Source organism: Pelodiscus sinensis, chromosome 12 (genome assembly GCF_049634645.1).
Source record: "Pelodiscus sinensis isolate JC-2024 chromosome 12, ASM4963464v1, whole genome shotgun sequence".
Taxonomy (NCBI): Eukaryota; Metazoa; Chordata; order Testudines; family Trionychidae; genus Pelodiscus; species Pelodiscus sinensis.
Genome location: NC_134722.1, coordinates 33,015,202 through 33,033,372, shown reverse-complemented (window position 1 = coordinate 33,033,372; position 18,171 = coordinate 33,015,202). Strand labels below are relative to the sequence as shown.

General features: G+C 42.5%; 1 protein-coding gene across 3 annotated transcripts in view; it reads left to right on the top strand.

Moving 5' to 3' along the window:
- Positions 1–379: 379 nt before the first annotated feature.
- Positions 380–18,171, top strand: part of TOX3 (TOX high mobility group box family member 3) — a 97,312-nt gene continuing 79,520 nt past the window's right edge. Inside the window, exons 1-2 of one of the 3 annotated variants that reach the window (XM_006121130.4) lie at positions 380–461; positions 1,351–1,540. In XM_006121130.4, coding sequence (XP_006121192.2) covers positions 391–461; positions 1,351–1,540 — 261 coding nt within the window. In that variant the 5' untranslated portion in view covers positions 380–390. Of the gene's footprint in view, positions 462–598; positions 1,541–18,171 lie in introns of those variants that run through there. The other 2 variants (XM_075940256.1, XM_006121129.3) reach the window with 2 other exon arrangements.

The following is an 18,171-nucleotide window of genomic DNA, read 5'->3' as shown; positions in this document are numbered from 1 at the left end:
TGTGTATTTGTACAAACTGTTCACTATGTTTGCATGCATGTTTGCCTGAACTCTACATTAAGTTTACCTTGAGGAAGTTATGTACACTTGTGTTATGTGTATGTACTTTGTTTCTTGTGTGCATTTATGTGTTCACAGTATTCATAGTAGGCACTGTATTCCTGGGCACATGGTTAATAATTCAAGGATTTATGTAACACTTCAACCATTGCTTTAAACACTGTGCATTGTATTCGCGACTGAGTGCACATGAGGTATGTGTGCAAGCCCTGGGCTCTCCTATTCACTGCACACTGGGTGTATGATCGGGTATGTGCATGCACTGTATTCTGAATGTACACTGGGTGCGTAGAATTGTGCAAACATTCTTTACCACGGCTAAAGCGCTCCATGTCTGGGAGGTGCAGTGCCCTCTGCGTGCTGTGCACTTTCTGTCCGGTCGCTGCACTCTGGATGCAACGGTGGGTGCGTGCAGGTGTCTGTGTACATGCTCCCAGAGTAGGCACCCAGTGTGTGCGCGCGCACTGTCCCCGGGTGTGCGCGCAGTGTGCTGGGTAGCCCGGCGGTGCGTGCGCACGGGGGCATGCCCGGCGAAAGCGCGCGCCGGACGCGGGGTGCAGGAGCGCTGGCGGGCGGTGCGCAGAGCGCGCCAGCTGCTCGCAGTGGGAGGGGTGGGCGCGGGGAGGGGCCCCAGTCCCTTGTTCCACCCGCTTCCCGTCTTCATTCCTCCTGGGGAGCGGTGCCAGGCGCAGCGGCGGCCGCGGCTCCCCTGCTCTCCCCGCACTTTGAGCCCAGGGTAGCTGGGGGGTGGGATCCCCGGGACCCCTCCCCCCGCGCCAGCCGCCACTGGACAGCTCTTTCGCTCCCGCTGGCCGTCCAGCCAAGTGCGCGGGGCGAGCGGGACGCTGCTCCCTTCCCCCGGCCGGCGGGGCCGCCTTTGTTCCCCTCTGACTCGCCAGCCCCGGGCGGAGCGCCGCAGCACCCTCCCGGCTCCGGCAGGGCGCCGCGGGGGGACGAGCCGCTCGCCGCTGCTTTATCCGTGCCGGGCGCGTGGCTCCTTTGTGTACAGCTGCTCCGGAAGGCAGCGGCAAATCCTGTGGCTTGGCACTGAGCTTTTAAAAAACAACAGCCCTGCCTGCCTCCCCACGCAGGCGGCGAGAGGCACCTACCTGCCTGCGCTGCTCCTCCCTCTCCCTTGTTTACCTGCACGCTCCCACCGCCTCTTTCTTCTCCCCGTCCCTGCCCTCTCTCAGCCCCTTGCCTTGCTGGGGCCCCCCCCTCGCTCCGTGCCCCAAAGGAAGAGCCAGCTCCCTTGCTAGCTCCAGCAACTTGGTCCTTTCCCTGAAGCAGATATCCAGGGAAGGGAGCTGAAGGTGGATCTATTATAACCTCGCCGCGCTTTCTCCAAGTGCACTTCTTGGACCAAAACTCCCCCAGCATGGATGTAAGATTTTACCCAGCTGCAGCTGGCAGCTCTCTTCCTGGAGACCCTTCCAATCTGGACTTTGCCCAGTGTTTGGGTTACTACAGCTACAACAAGGTGATCATTCCTGTTCTTATTCCTTAGTCTTCAATTGCTGCTATATTGCTTATTCTGTATGTATTGGAGTTTGATGTATGCTGGGGAGGGGGAGAGATCAGGAGGTGGGAATTTTAAAGTACTGATCCAGCAGGTTAAAACTTACATTTCGAAACGGGAAAATAGGACACAGTGTCCTTTAAAAGTTTAAATGCTCACTTCTCCCCGGACGTACATAGATGGAGAGAGTCACTGAGATTTTTTTGTTCCGTGAGAATATTCCCATCTTCCCCCCCCCAGTCTGAAAGGCACAGCTTTGTAATGTTTCATTTACATCTGTAAATACAAATGTGATACACTTTGAACAGCTACATCATGTTACCGCTTGTAGCTTTTCCTTGATCACACGAGAATTACTAAGGTACCAAATGTTTTCATCGGGTCAAACCACTTATGCAGTTTTTTAAAAAATATAACTTTTTAAGATATGCTTTCTTCTTCCCCGCATGCGGGGAACAATGGACAGCATCTGATTCCATAGCAGCAGAGTGAGATTTCTATCCGGAGGCCAGCACTGCAGAAGTTTTTCAGGGGTGGACTCACTTCTGCTCCCAATGTCAGAGCCGAGTTCTGATGGAAACGATGCTTCCAAGCAGTGCATCTCTGATGTAGAGGAAAGAAAAAGATTATTTTAATAACCTAATTCATTCTGTTATTTCCGATTATTTCAGATCAGTTTTATTGAGTCTCTAGATAATCCTCCACTTTGTAATAATCATTTAGTTAGAGGCTTATGTACCTGAGCTGCTAATTTAAAAATGGAATAAACATTTTCATTTGACTTGGATACTGTCAAAGAAGTTGCAGTACTGCTTACTGTATTTGTTTTTCCACACCTTTCTTGTGGTTTGTGTGGATTTCAGAACAGATGTTGCTACTCAGAAGGAGTAGATGTTTCCCAGTGGCTCAATTTATTTACAAAATATGTGTTTAAATAATACCAAGGCAGTTTGTTTCACATATTACCAAAATCTGGAAAATGCAAAGTTAAGAATGACACTGTGACTCATGCTATTTTGAAAAAGACTTAGCTGTTTGCACTGCAGTGTGTCAACAGCACATTGAGCTATTAGCACTGGGCCCTCTCACATGCACATAAAGGTCCCTTTCACACTGTGTTTTTCCCGATGCTGTGTTTGCCCAACCTCTGGGGCCTTTTGTGAGGCACTATATGAAATGTTGGGGAAAGAAAGGGTGCTGCACAAAGTGTTAACTTTGGTTCTAGAATCGTTTATGACTGCATAGGTAAAGTTTGAGGAAGCACAGAGATTGCTTTAAAAGTGAGAAATAATTTGGGATCAAAATAAAATGATGGAACAATAGCTGAGTATGGAGAAACTTTCTCGTGAAAAACCACAAAGATGTCACAAGTATATGTTTCTATGTCTCTTCAAAATGATTCAATTTTTAATTGCTGAAACGTTCAAGCTTGTGAGTGCTGTTTTGCAGTTCAAAACATACAGATATACTTTCACTGGGAGATGTAGAACAGACTTCCCGGGGATTGTATGCAACTCACACGTTGCGCATGCTCTCAATGAATACAACAGGGAGGCTGTTAGCATGCTACTTTGTTAATAGTTAATATTAAAAGAAAAGAAGCATGAATTAAAGAGGGAAGGTTTCAGAAATGCTAAAGTGCCTAATAACATCAGCTGCTTTTGAAAACTTGCATTATTTGCTCAGTATACATGTATTTATTCATTAACATTTTTCTTGTATTATACACACTGTGTATTTATTTTAGGAGTCACCATAGTGTACTGTTTAGATTCTGCTTGATTCAGTGATTGTTATATCCAAAATCAGAAGTTTGTTGTATAAAATCAGTTAGTCTATACACACACAAACTTCACATCTAAAATCACCATACTAAATACAATTTCATTATGGACAGGAAGGGAAAGAGAGCACATATGCAGCAAATATTAGAGGTATCAAACTTCTTGACCTGTAAGGTTTTGGAGAACCTAATGCAAGTTTCATTTCTCTGTGCCTGTTAACACAGTTTTGGTAAAAACTAGTAGGCCAAGTTTTCAGTTTATAGCAAAGACATTTTTATGGTCCAAGGAGAATTTATAATAGATCTACATTGTGAAAGTTGTTACAGATAAAACCTTGCATGTTAAGGGCCTAATCTTGAGTACACCCGCAGTTCCTAGTGATGTTATTGGGATTGGTGGGTAGCATTTCCCATTAGGATCAGTCTAGAAAGCAACAGCATGCTGTGCAGGTGTTTCAAGAACAGAAGTGTATTCTGTGATTCAGTTCCTAGAAGAGAAGCTCCTGTTCTATAGTAGATTAGATTTGCTTTCCACCTATAATAAATAGCTTGCCTAACTACTATAGTTACATGCCTGCATGGAAGATATAGCTTCCACCCTCTTAAAAACATCATTTACAAAGGAAGGTTAGACTAGACAATCGCAATGGGCCCTTCTAGCCTTAAAATATATGCTTAATTTCAAGGTTTCTTATTACATTTAGTTTTGAAGGATTTTTTTTAATATGCTTAGGAAAAATAAACTGTTTTAGTCACTGGGTTGAAATAAAAGCATAGCACTTAAGCGTGAAATCCTGGCACCACTGAAATCTGTAAATCTATTGATTTAAGCGTGGCCAGGATTTCACCCCAGGTCTTTATAATCCCAACTGAGGTCCCTGTTCAGTTGACCATTCTGCCTCATAGTTACAATCTGTATTCATATTCTTCCTGTAAGGCGCTGAAGACATTACCTGTGACAACTGAATTGATGTGGAAAAAACTGTGTGATGTTACAAGTAAAATTTGTTTCATGTTGGAATAGACACTGCATAAACAGAACAGTTTCTAAGAAATTATTGCCAATATAACTAAAAGGTGTAGATGATTTGTGAATCGGCTACTGCAAATTAACTGTTGAGTTATGATATCTAAAATTTTCAATAGAAGCACTAATATTTGGTAAATATACTATAGAGATAATCATTGGAGCAGAACTCTCACTCTGATTTACTGTTCCTCCTACTTTTTGCTTGAAAGAGACAATCTCTCTGTCACTCTTCTTGAGGCCATGTGATTCTGCCAACCCTTAAACAGAGTTCTGGCATAAATGCTACAAACTACCTCTACCTGCATGTATGGCTAACTTGATTTCTTCCACCAGAACAGTCTCTAAAAGTTGCTACTCTCATGCTTAATGTCACATTGTTGGGTACTCAGTGTTGCAGTAATTATTTCCAAGAGGTTGCACCTTGATTTAAAATATATATATATATATATATATATATATATATATATATATATATATATATATATATATATATATATATATATATATATATATATTTTATAATCAGGCCTCAATCCAGCAATATATTTAAGCACAAGTTTAACTTCAAGTACAAGAATAGTCCAAGTAATTTTATTGTTCGTATTATAGTATCTTCTAGACATTTCTAGATTATGATTGTATTTTGCTAGGCAATGTATAAATATTTTGCTCCAAAGGATTTACAGAATAAATAGCTAATGGGTGATGGGCATAAAGGAGGCTCAAAAAAGTGAAGTGATTTATCTGAGGTTGCTATCATAGCCAGTAATAGAACCAAGAACTTAGTCCAGTGCCTTATCAGGTTTATGCTGGATTCATTTACTTTAATATGATTATCTACATATTTAAAGTGAAGCATGTTTTTAAATGCTTTGTAGGATTGGGCCAGTAATTCATAAATTCTCCATACTGATGTGAAAGCAGTTGGGTAATCAAAGTACGTAACTCGGCCCTCTGTGTGTTAAGACTGATGGTGGTTCCTAAGGAGATGATCCATCTCCAATTGGGAGAATTGTGTGAGGAGACTGTAGTATGTCTCTTACTAACCGAGGCCTCCTATATTTATATGCACTAAATAATTCACCATAAAATAGTTGTAAAAATATTACAAAAAGTTGAGAGAGACCAGCTGTTACACATTCTGCTTCTGTTGTGCTCCCTTTTATGGTTCTGTTGAGAGAAAGTAATTTTGGACAGTGGTTATAATATAATGTTTTTTTCTAAACAAACTTTTTCCAGTTATTGAGCAGATTACATGCCTTGAGTTGAAAATATTTACGGAACTACCATTTGTCATAGAGAATAAGGAAGTTTGTAGAGCAGCTGCAATTCTCATGGTGCTGTTCAAAAAAGAAAAGAAGCCCCATGGCCTGGTACTTACATGAGTTGTCATATAACAACTGAACAAAATTGGCTGCATTATTCAACAGTTTGCATTTTTATTGAAATGCAGTGTAGAGATGTTCGCCTATAGCCATTCAAATGATTAACTGATAAGCCAAAGCAGCCTCTCCCCCCTTGCTGCCTCTGTATCAGAGAGGCAGGCGAGGGCTGGGGGGAAGGCAAGAGCTGGTGCCCATGGGAAACCAGCTTTTAAAACAGCTCCCAGCATGTGCCAGTACCCCTGGAACTGCCCTACCCCCATTCCCTCCCACAGAGATAGTATGGTGGGGGGGGGGGGAGCAGGCAGGAGCCACTGCTCAGGGGGAGCTGGCTTAAAAGCCAGTTCCCCATGACAACTGACTCTGTGGAGCCACCTGCCCTCCTCTCCATATTGCTGCCTCTGTATTTGAGGCAGCAGTGCAGGGGGCAGGTGGGATGCCAGAGCTGCCTGTGTCTGCGGGGAACTTGGGGTCCTGCGGACAGGGTTTCCTCATGACCAGCTCTGCCTGCTACCCTGTGCTGCTAACTCTGATACTGAGGCAGCAGCACAGAGCGGCAGGGGGATCCCTGGGAGTGGGGCTTGGAGCGCACTAGCTGCTGCTTCCTACCCCTGGGAATATTTTAGTAATCGTGTAACTTCTAAAAATTGTTGTGGCTACACGATTACTAAAATACACTGTTTCTAACATCCCTAATGCAGTGTATTTATTCAAAATTTATTAAAACATTTTTTGAATACATTTATTCAGAAAATTTATTCAAAAATTTCAAATTTGGGTGCATGAAATTGACATGAAAATCCACATTTAGATGCTAATGTTTTTACATTTTTGGAGGAAAAATTTTGTATGGATTTAACAATGTGTTTATTTTATATATTAATAGAGTTAGTGAATAGTCAGCGGTAACCTGGATCATGGGGAGCCTTTAGTCTGTCTGTACAGTAGTGACTGAAAGGTAAACTCTTGTTTCCTTTTGGTGGCTGAGGATCCCAGGCGCATAAGCTGAATGCCTTAAGACATATGCAGCAGTGTGCCTTTTTAGAGAGAAATAGGATGTTTTAAGTTAGCTGTAACTCAGTGATGTTTAGGCTGATCATTTAGGTTTCCCCACATGTCTCAAACAATTCAGCCTAAAGAGAAGGATTATGAGATGGGAAACAATCCAAATAAGAGTCTGTTATCTCTCACCTTATCACCTCTTTCTGCATTGCCGTTGTATCCCCAGCAATCCTCCTGGACAGCTGACAGATTTACTGAACTGTCACTTGCCCAGAATGGTAAACAGACCCCTCAACATTTCAGCACTGCACAGGCAACTTCTGTGGGGAACCAGAGAATAGTGAAAAATGGCCTCCTGACATCTGAGGCTAAGAAGTTTTCATCTGAGATTCTCTTTGTTCCAAAGTACCGTGAATTCTGATACCACCCAAATACTTTTGTGAAACTATCGTGCTTATTAATACAGGTTTCATGAGAAACCATGAAAATCCAAAGTAGAATAAAAATAATAATTTGTATGATGTCTTTCTGAAGAATGATCTACAGCTTTTCATGACTTGAGTCTTCTTCAAAAGCTAGCTTAAAAACAAGCCCCCTGTATACCAAGGGCAGCAACTTTACAAAGGACTATGTTGTTTGAAGAAGCTTGTGCACAGCGGTGACACTAATTGATCGTGCAGTGTATAATTTTTTGTTCAAATAATGCAACTTCTGTATTGAATAAACCATTAGTATGTAAAACACAGCGAGAAGTAGGTTTTGAAAACAGTTAACTTAGCAGAAACTATTTGCTCTTGATGATTTGTCCACCAGTTTCATTACAGCTAATTATCATTCAGTCACCAAGGACTTTTAATGAAGTACAGAAGTATAAGAAAAGTGAATTGCTATGGTGTATTATTAAAGGTTTTCTGAAGTATATGTTATATGGCATATGGAAAACCCAAATTGGTATCTTTTTTAAAATATGAAGTGATAGTTGGTAAAAATAAATGAGGAAAATTATTTTTTAAATACCTTTTTGAGACATGGTCTCATAAGTTTGCTTACTTTAACTATTGTTCTTTGATATAAAATGATTATATTCAGTTCTACCTAGGAAGTGAGGAGAAATTTTGGTAGTAGCATTACAGATAATCACTAACATTTTACTGCACGCAGTAGAATTTCTATCAACTACTTGATTAGTTCATTAGGGAGAGGCGGCTCTACAGTTTAAATGTAGTAAGAGCCAGGTGCACAGCAGCTCAGCTTCTACTACATGTAAACTGCAGAGCCACAGCGGGGTTAGCTCCCGGAGGCGGCATGAGCCGGGACTAAGCAGTCCTGGCTCATGCTATCCCCAGGAGCTAACCTCACAGTGGCGGTGCCTTTTAAATGCAGTGAGAGCCAAGTGGCTCTCACTGCATCTAAAAGGCAGAGCCATAGCAGTTGGAGAGCCAGCATAGGTGGGGACTGCTTCAGTCCCTGCTCATCCCTGGTCCTGCACTGCACCTCTCCCTTTTAAATGTAGTAAGAGCTGTGTGGCTCTTACTGCGTTTGAAAGGCAGAACTGCAGCACTGCTGCACCTCTGTCTCCTCTACCCCCCTCCGCCTGTCGTGGAGATGATGCTCGCTCCCCCAGCGCTGGCTCCTGCTCTCCCCCATTTGCTGCCTCTGATAAAGAGGCAGCAAGGGGGTGGAATGCGAGTAGTCAACTTGACTACCTGATAAGCCTAGACTTATCGGATAGCTGACTATTTGATTACTCTTTTACAACCAAAGTTGCCAGCATCCTCAAATGCATTTGTTTCCTTCCTCTGCCTCCTGCTCTCCCTGCCCTCCCAGCTTGAGAGCAACAGCAGTGTTTTGTGCCCTTTTTTTCTTTAGTTATCTGCTCAGGTGCCATAGCCATGTAAGTATGGAATCCATTGTGGATCCCGTTGAGTATTAGTGTTATGATAATGATATTAACGGTGTGCCTAATGCTGGAGTATGTCCAGAGTCCACTGGAAGGATGAAGAATCTCAGGAGGCCATGAACATACTCTTCTGTGAAGCATTTGAGTTGAGCAGCTGGCAAATGCTGTTGCATACGATCCTCTGGACACAGTGGAATGCCAGTTCTGGTGCTGTCAGACAAGCCCAGACTGGTGAGACCTCATAGTTATGCAGCTATGAGATGATTAGCATAGTTATGCAGCTATGAGATGATTAGCAGTGGCTGCAAAACTTTCATATGCGTAAGGCCACTTTCATAGAAGTTTGTGTCTTGCTTCCTCCCCTCCCCTCCCCCACCTTAATGCGCAGGAATACCAGAATGACACCGGCTCTGACAGTGGAGAAGTATATGGCAGTGGCCCTGTGGAAGATTGCAACTCCAGACAGCTGGGAATCAGTTTGGAGTAGGGAAATCAAGAGTGGGGGCTGTTGTGATCCAATTAACCAAGGAAATTAATATCCTTCCTCTATAGAGGGTAGTGATTCTGGGAAAAGTGGAGGATATTGCAGACATGTTTGTCACAGTGAGGTTCCCTCACTGTGGTAAGGCAATAAATGGAACAAACATCCCTATCTTGGCACCTGACCACCTTGTCAAGGAGTAAATAAACTGCAAGGGGGACTTTTCAATTGTGCTGGAGTAGCTGGTGGATCACAAGCACCATTTTACTCCCTGCAAATTGGGATGATCAGGAAAGGCGCATGATACAGGCATCTTTAGGAACTCCTGCCTCGTTGGCAAGCAGCAAGCTGGAACTTTTTTCCCCACACCAGAAAATTACCTTCAGAGATGTTGAAATGCAGATCGTGATCCTTGGCGACCCAGCCTACCTCTTGCTCACATACACGAAGCCATACACGAAGCCTTACTGGACCACAGTAAGGAGCAGACTACAACTTGAGCAAGTGTGGAATGGTGGTAGAGTGTGCTTTTGGGCATTTAAAGGGAAACTCTCATGGTTTACTGACTAAGTTAGACCTCAGCAAATGCAACATTCCCATTATGGCAGCAGCCTGCTGTGTGTTCCATAATATTTGCGATAGTAAGGGAGAAAGTTATCTGTCAGGGTAGAGGGCTGAGGCACAGCGCCTAGTCAGGGATTTTGAGCAGACAGACACCAGGCAATAAGAAGAGTACAGCAAAGGGCAGTGCAAATCAGAGAGGGTTAGCAAGACAGTTTTATGAATTGCCAGTTCTGAGAGTCATGCATGTTGCTCTCAACGAGGTGCCTCTGCATTCATTGTGCTTCCCTGTCATTTCCCCCACCCCCCCACCAATCTTTCAACATAAGCAGTAAAAAAAAAAAGCCCTGTTGTTCAGAAACCATGCGTTTTTATTTAGGAAACACAACAGGGAGAGAAAAGGAGTCTAGTACAGGAGCTTCCAGGAGGGATATAATCACAATTGCTAGAAAGACAGACTTTTGCTTCCCAACACATACCTGGGGGTTGAATGTGAGGTACGGATGTTAAGGACTAGTCGACTATCTGATAAGCATTTGTTTATCGGATAGTCTGTCGACTAGTAGATTTCCCCTGCCTTGCTGCCTCTATATTATATTATAGAGGCAGCAGAGGGGGAGGAGGGCGCTTCAAAGCGGCAGCGACGCACAGCTGATCTGCTGCTCAGCTGTGCGGTGCTGCCACTTTAAAACGCCGAAGCATGGAGCCCGGGGTCAGCTGGGGACTCCCCATCTAACCCTGGGTTTGGAGAGGCATTTCCCCAGAACCCAGGGTCAGCTGGGGAGTCCCCAGCTGATCCAGGGTACTGCTTAAATGCTGTGCAGAACAGGGGTCAGCCGCGGAGTCCCAAGCTGACCCCGGGCTTCATGGCTTTGAAATGCACAAGAGCTGGGGACTCTTGTACATTTCAAAGCAGGCACCCGTGTGCAGCCCAGAGTCAGCAGGACTTCCCACTAGCCCTGGGCTGTAGGTAGAGTTCCGCATTCCTCCTTTGAAATGTACAAGAGCCCCAGTGATGGCTCTTATACATTTCAAAGGAGGAATGTGGAAGTGTCTGTTGACTAGTCGAGTAGTTGATGGAAATTCCATTGACTACTGGACTAGTCAACCCCATTTTAACATCCCTGTGTGAGGCTGCTCTTAACCCCCCCCGCTCCTCCGTGTTCTTGGTCCCCTGAGAGAAGAGGTTATGGCAAGTGCCTTAGCCTACTTTTAGCAAGATAAAAAATGTGAACTCATCAAAAGTGCTGTCCCGAGGATCAGTGCCTGCCTATGAGACATCCTGGACTGGATAGGGAAGCTGGTCGAGTCCTCCTGAAGGATCGCATGCAGCTGCTTGTAGAAGCACAATGTTTGTGGCGATGCTCTAGACCCTCTATTTGCCTCCTTTGTCTTTTGGTTTGACTGCTTCAGTGCCTTTATTTTCACTCAGTACTGCTGGGCATCCCTGGCGTATCCTTTCTCCTTCATGCCTTTTGTGGTCTTGGCATAGATAGCTGAGTTTCTTTTGCTGGTTCGTAGTTCTGCAAGGATAGCTTCCCCACAGCAAGGAAGTCCATGCTGGTGCTTGTCTGTGACTCATGGAAGTCATGGTCACATGTTGAGGTCTCTGCTGAGATGTGCTGCCTGCTTTGAAGTTTGCTAGCCATGCTGGCCACACAGGAAATGAAATTGAAATTTTCCCTGTGCTTTGCCTGTTCCCTTGGAGAACAGAAGAGTTGAAAGTGTTGGCGAGAGCAGTCACTGCGGGGTATTGTGGGACACCTCTCAGAGGCCAAGAATGTTAACTTTCACAGTGCCATGTCTGCACTACCGTAAAGTTGATTATGCAAAGTTGAATTTAGAGTTACTTCTTGTGAAAGCAAGAGTACAGAAATAGTTTAATGGCCCTTTAAGTTGACGGAACAGGCTTAGTGTTGAGGACTCATTGGGAGCAACTTTTTTTAGATTGTGAGCTCGTTGGTTTGGACTTCCATTTAAAGTAGAACTTCAGAGTTTTGAACATCAGCGTTAGGAACTGACTAGTCAAACATATACCTCATTTGGAACTGGAAATATGCAATCAGACGTAACAGTCACAGGGGACAGCGGGGAGCAAATACACTTATAGTTCTGTTAAATGTAAACTACTGAAAAAAAGCAGGGGAGAACACCATGTTTATGCACAGTAAAGTTTCAAAGCTGTATTGAGTCAATTGGTTGTAAACTTTTGAATGGACAACCATAATGTTTTGTTCAGAGTTATGAACAATGTTCCTTCCTGAGGTGTTTGTAACTGAGTTTCTACTGTATTATATTTTTGTTCAGTGCCTAGCACAGTTAGCCAGCCTGGTTTTAGCCTTTAGGTGGTACTTACTGCAATGTAAATATTGTCATTATTATTGACTTGTCATGCTGTGGCAGCCTTGTGGATCCAGGATGAGACACAGACATGGAAGGATGAAGTAATATTTGTAAGTGGACCAATTTCTCTTGGTAGAAGGGAAAAGCTTCATAGCTCTTCCTCAGATCTTGTCGCTCTAATTATTATTATAATTTATTATAATCATGTATTTGAGTAGTTTCATTGAATTCAGTGACACTCTAAGAACACCTAAGTTATGTAGGCATACAATAGATAATTCAGTGGAATTACTGAAGTGCTTGTGTTTGTGGAATCAAGATATCAAGAAAATGAATGATCTGCTTTTTTGATCTGTAGACTCATATTGCTGCTTACAGAATGATGTAAAATTGGGTACTGCACTGACATTATACAGCCAAATACCTAATGACAAGGTTGAGTACTCAGATTCTGAGAACCACTGCCCTGGTATCTTGGAGATGATTTCTACCAAAATGGAGACCTTGAGGGAGAAAAACTAATGAAGAATTTAAATAACTAAGTCACATAACTCTCAGAGGGGTAGCCGTGTTAGTCTGTATCTGCAAAAACAACGAGAAGTCCTGTGGCATTTTAAGACTAACAGATGTATTTGGGCATTAGCTTCTCTGTGTCAAAATCACTGCATCAGATACATGGAGTGGAAATCCATGGGATATGTATCATGCACTAGCATATCAAAAGGAGGGAGTTACTTATCAAGTGTAAGACCAGTGATAATGAGGCCAATTCTGACAGGGTGGATGTGGCTCAATCCCAGCAGTTGATGGGGAGGTGTAAATACCAAGAGAGGGAAAATTGCCTTTGTAGTGAGAGAACCAATCTAAGCCCTTATTCAGTCCTAATTTGATCGTGTTAAATTTGAATGGAACTGAATTGAATTGTATCTCTTGTTTCTCTTTGCAGTCTGCTTTTGAAGTCTTTTTGTAAAAGGATATGTGCTTTTAAATCTATTACTGAATGTCCAGGGAGGTTAAAGTGGTCTCCTACTAGCTTTTGTATGTTACTTTTCTTGATGTCTGATTTGTGTTAATTTATCCTTGGGTGTAGAGACTGTCCAGTTTGGCCGATATACATGTCAGGCATTGTTGGTACATGATGGCATATACCACATAAGTAGATGTGCATGTGGATGAGTCCCTGGTGGTGTGGTGATTAGGGATGTTAAAAAGCATGCAATTAAGTAACCATGTAACTGCGGAAAATTTCAGTGGTTACATAGTTCATATGGGGTGTCAGTCGGCTCCCTGGGAGCCAGTGCCTGCAGGGAGCCATCTTTTAAGTTTGCTCCCTGCATGTACTGGCTCTCACCTGCCATCCTGTGCTGCTGCCTCTGTCTGAGGCAGCAGCAGAGGGCAGCAGGCAGCTCTCCAGGAGCCGGGGTACACTGGGAGCTGGCTTTTAAGCTGATTCTTCGCATGTACCGGGAGCCTGCATGTAACTGTGAATGTTAACAGATTGATCCCAGGCTCATTGGTTAACCATGTACACAGTTACACTTTCACATCCCTAGTGACGATGTGGTATGGGTTATGTGGTTAGGTCCTGTTACGGTGTCACTTGTATAGCTATGTGGAAAGAGTTGGCAATGGGGTTTGTTGCATGGCTGCTGGTGAATATTTGCTTCAGGTTGGGGGGTTGTCTCTAGGGGAGGATTGGCCTGTTTCTCAAGGTTTGTGAGAGTGAGGGATCATTTTCCAGGATAGGTTGTAGATTGCAAATGTTGCACTGGAGGGGTTTTAGCTGGGGGCTGTAGGTGATAACCAATGGTGTTCTGTTATTTTCCTTGTTGGACCTGTCGTGTAATAAGTGACTTCTGGATACTCATCTGGTCACACAAGAAACTTCTGGTCTCTACAGTTTTGCTACATTAAGTTCAAGCCTTTGATGACATAGATCAGGCATGTCCAAAGTCCGGCCCGGGGGCCAATTGCGGCCCGTGTTCCGGTTTAATACGGCCCCCACAGGTAATTTGGCAATATCTATCTTTTATGGCCCCCAACGAATCCATATGTATTGAGATGAATACATTGTAAAATTTCAGTTAATGTCAGATGGTCTAAATCAGTTATAAATATATTTGGACACAACATGTATACTTGGTGTTATGTTCCTGTTCATATTTTTTTAACTTAAAAGTTGACAGACAACCTTTATTACCAATAATATGTAATGTACTTTACAATGTTCCTGACATATATTTCAGCTTCCTGGATTTTTTTTCATCTGGCCTTCAGATAGGAAAGGCAGAGTGATTTAACACCTGTTTAGATTTGTCATCCATGTGACGAAATGAAAAGTATGCCGTTTGCAATAAACTTTGCATAAAATAGTTAATTTGCATTTAATTTTAATGGTTCAAAGAATGTCAGGCAAAATGGTCGGCCCTCACGCATGTTCACTTCATCAAATCTGGCCCTCTTTGAAAAAAGTTTGGACACCCCTGACATAGATGCTAAAAAACTAGATAAATTCATGGAGGTTAGGTCTATCAATGCGTATTAGCCAAAATGGGTAGGAATTGTGTCCCTAGCCTCTGTCAGGAGCTGGAAATGGATGACAGGAGAGGAATCACTTGATGATTATCTGTTACTCTTCATTCTTTCTGGGGCATCTGGGATTGGCCACTGTTGGAAACAGGCTACTGGGTTAGATGGACCTTCCGTATGACCTGGTCTGGCCATTTTTATGGTCTTAGGTTCTTATGATGTCATGATTGCCACCTCATTATTATATATTTATTTTTCCCAACAAGGTTACCATTTCATATCTGTTTGCCTGTATTCTAGTACCTGTCAACCCAAATCCAAATGCTGTTTTTGTGTGTGTTCTGTTTACTTACAAAAACATACTGAAAAATACAGACAATTAATGCAGATATTGAACTTGTATAAACAAAAAAGTGGGGAAATCCTTTGTTCTAGAATTACTCCTCAGATACGCAGTTTGCATATTGAGATAGATGGTTTATCTGACTACGCTTGATATATATAAAGTCATTTTCACTGTTTCCCTTGCATAGTGAGTTAGTCAGTCCCTTTCTTTATGTGTATCATCAGAATGGGAAAAGGACAACCATTATGAAGTTTAATAATTTCCTCTACTCTTTTTCCCTAAAAAATTAACACACATTATTAGGTGGTGCTCTGTCTAAAACGGGAGTGTTATGAAATTCGTCCATTAAAAACAAAATCAGGTTGGCTTCGTCTTTCAAAGCTGATACAAGTTTTCTTGGACAGAAATACAGGCAGTCCCCGGGTTACGTACAAGATAGGGGCTGTAGGTTTGTTCTTAAGCTGAATTTGTATGTAAGTTGGAACTGGTACATATTATAGGGGAAACTCTAGCCAAACATTTCTCCAGAGCTCAGTTTTATTCTCCCACACCTCACTTCCCTCAGTCCCTTATTCTCAAGCTGAGGTGTCTGCTGAGAAAAGCCGCTCCGCGTCTCCCTGGTCTGCTTGGGGGGGGAGGGGGCGCTAGCTTCGCATCTCCCTGGTCTGCTGGGGGGAAGCAGCTAGTGCGGGGTTGCCTCACCCCGTTTGTAAGTAGGGATCCGATGTAAGTTGGATCCATGTAACCCGGGGATTGCCTGTACAGAATATTTTGTCGTGTGTGTTTCACTGGCCCTTTTGTTTTTTGACTTCTGTTCAGACCTCTAAGAATATAAACAATGTAGCAATCATTACCTTGACTTGTATGGGCACTAGAGTAGGCCTCCTCTTGGTGTTTCATGGGAAAAATAATTTACAACACAGATTCTACTTTACAGTAGCAAAGCAAAATACTTTACCTTGTTCGTCTTGACCCTGCGTGATCCTGCCTGGCCAGAAGTTTGCAGCAGGGATATGCAAGAACTCTGGTGGAAGAGAGGTGGATGTGCCATACAGAAAAGGTAAAGCATATGTTTGTGTGAATCTGGGCAACAACTAGATGAAGGGTTTGAGTGTCCTGGATACTGCAACTTTTTTAGTTTCTGTCTTACCAATCTTTTGGTCCTGGAAGTTGCTAGGGAAGGAGAGATGTGCTATTTCCTCTCCATTTCTCCTCCATAAGGTGTAAAATGAATGATTTGGGCCTTAATACCTTTACACCTGCATTTTCTTCAGAATTAACTGTCAACACTAAGACAGCTTAATGGAATGACCACGTATATAAAGATGCATATGTAAACATGTACATGAGATTCAGAAACTCATAGCTTCTTGTATTACAGAGTCGATTGTCTTTTACTGTTTTATAGGAAAATGCAACCAGTTTTTGGAATGAATTCCTTACTGTTTTTCCCTCCTCTTATGAGTTGAGTTTGTGTGGATGTATTCTATCCATTGAAGTAAAATAGTAGTCAAGTTGATTACTGTTGTCACGATTTTGTTTTTACTATGAAACAAACTCTTTCTGGTATAAAAAACAGCTGTCCTCGTTTGTACTTCTACTAGCGATGCTGAAACTTGGAGGTTCTGTTTAACATGAAAAAGGGCACACTGTGAGCATTGAAATCAAGGGGGGAGAGGGAGAAGACGAGGGAGGATGTTAGCAAACATTTCAAAACTGGGTAACTGAAGTTAGGCACCTGAAACCAGATTGAATCCCTGCAAGCACTTATATTTGTGAACAACTTTGTGTGCATGAGTAATCATCTTAAGTTCAATGAGAGGCCTTTTATGTGAAAAGGCGGTCACATATGTAAGTGTTTGTAGAACATTAGGGCATATTTAAATACCTAAAAAATGATTTAGAGACCTCATTTTAGTGTGAAAAATTGCACAATAATTGTGCAAAAATTGACTGAAAGGCACAGGAGATCTGCTTTGAAAATAAGCAGAAGATAATTATCTCATGACTGAGCTCTTTTACAGTCACTCTATTTATAATTATGCTGCTTTTATAAATAGTTGCATTTCAGATGGTTTGGGAAATTGGCATACTCTGGATTATTCATAAAAGCACATTTGTTAAATTATACTTTTATTCATAAGATGGTTTCTGATTGGCAGAGGTTTCCTTTTTTTAACAGTTTCAGTTGGTAGAATAAACCATATTGAATTCAATTAATTTAATTGAAAAATTTATATTCAGTATGCTTTAGGAAGCAGAATTTTAAAGAGTAACTTGTTAGGTTTTGAACCTATACGTATAAAACTATTGCTACTACTAATAGACAAGCAACTACATAGATATTATTTCACTGATAGGCAATGCTTTGTGATTGTGGTTTCTCAACACCTTCCAAGATGGATTTTTTTTTCTATTAATTAAGATAGTTAGAAACACTTTAACTGTACACTTAACTCAACTTCTGCCCTAGATATGTGCACGTAAGCCGGGGTGGGCAATAACCTTCACAAGGGTGGTGCCACTTAATTAATTTTGATACATGTTCACAGGCTGGCTCCACCCCATGGAAGGGGCGGGGCCTGGGATGGAAGGGGTAGGGCTTCGGACTAGCCTCCCCCCCAGAGTTATCTGAGGCCAGAAGTTTTGAAGTAAACACAGAAAATGGCTCGTAGCTAAAAGTCCTGCCACTACTTCGCTGCCTGGCAGTTGCTTGTGGTTGCTGTGGCTATTTAAAGGGTTCACACCTCTGGTCCCAGCCAGCATAGTGCCATGACTGTGAGTTGAGCCATTTAAATAGGACCCTGCTGCCTGAGCCAGTGCCTGAATATTTGGTGGCAGAGGCATAAATAGAAAGTGGCCAGATGCAGTCTAGGGGCCGGATCTAAGTGTTTGGAGGGCTGTATCCGGCCCCTCGCCAGATCTTGCTCTCACTTGACATAACCCCCAGATACTGGAGTATAATTTGCAAACATATATGAGAGCACAACTTGGGTTTACAACATGAAACATTTATATTCCATATAGTCATGGATTTCAGTGGAAAATAATATCTGTATTTGTGTAACTGTGAAGTCTGTGGCTTGCTAAGAATTTGCAAAACTATATACAATATGATGAATTGACATAAGTGACCTTTTGCCGAAGAACAATGTACGGTTTGTGGTGTAAGCTTTTTTTAAAAATGAAGTCATGCAGCATGTACTCCTATTTTCCTTTCCTATTTTTTTTAGAC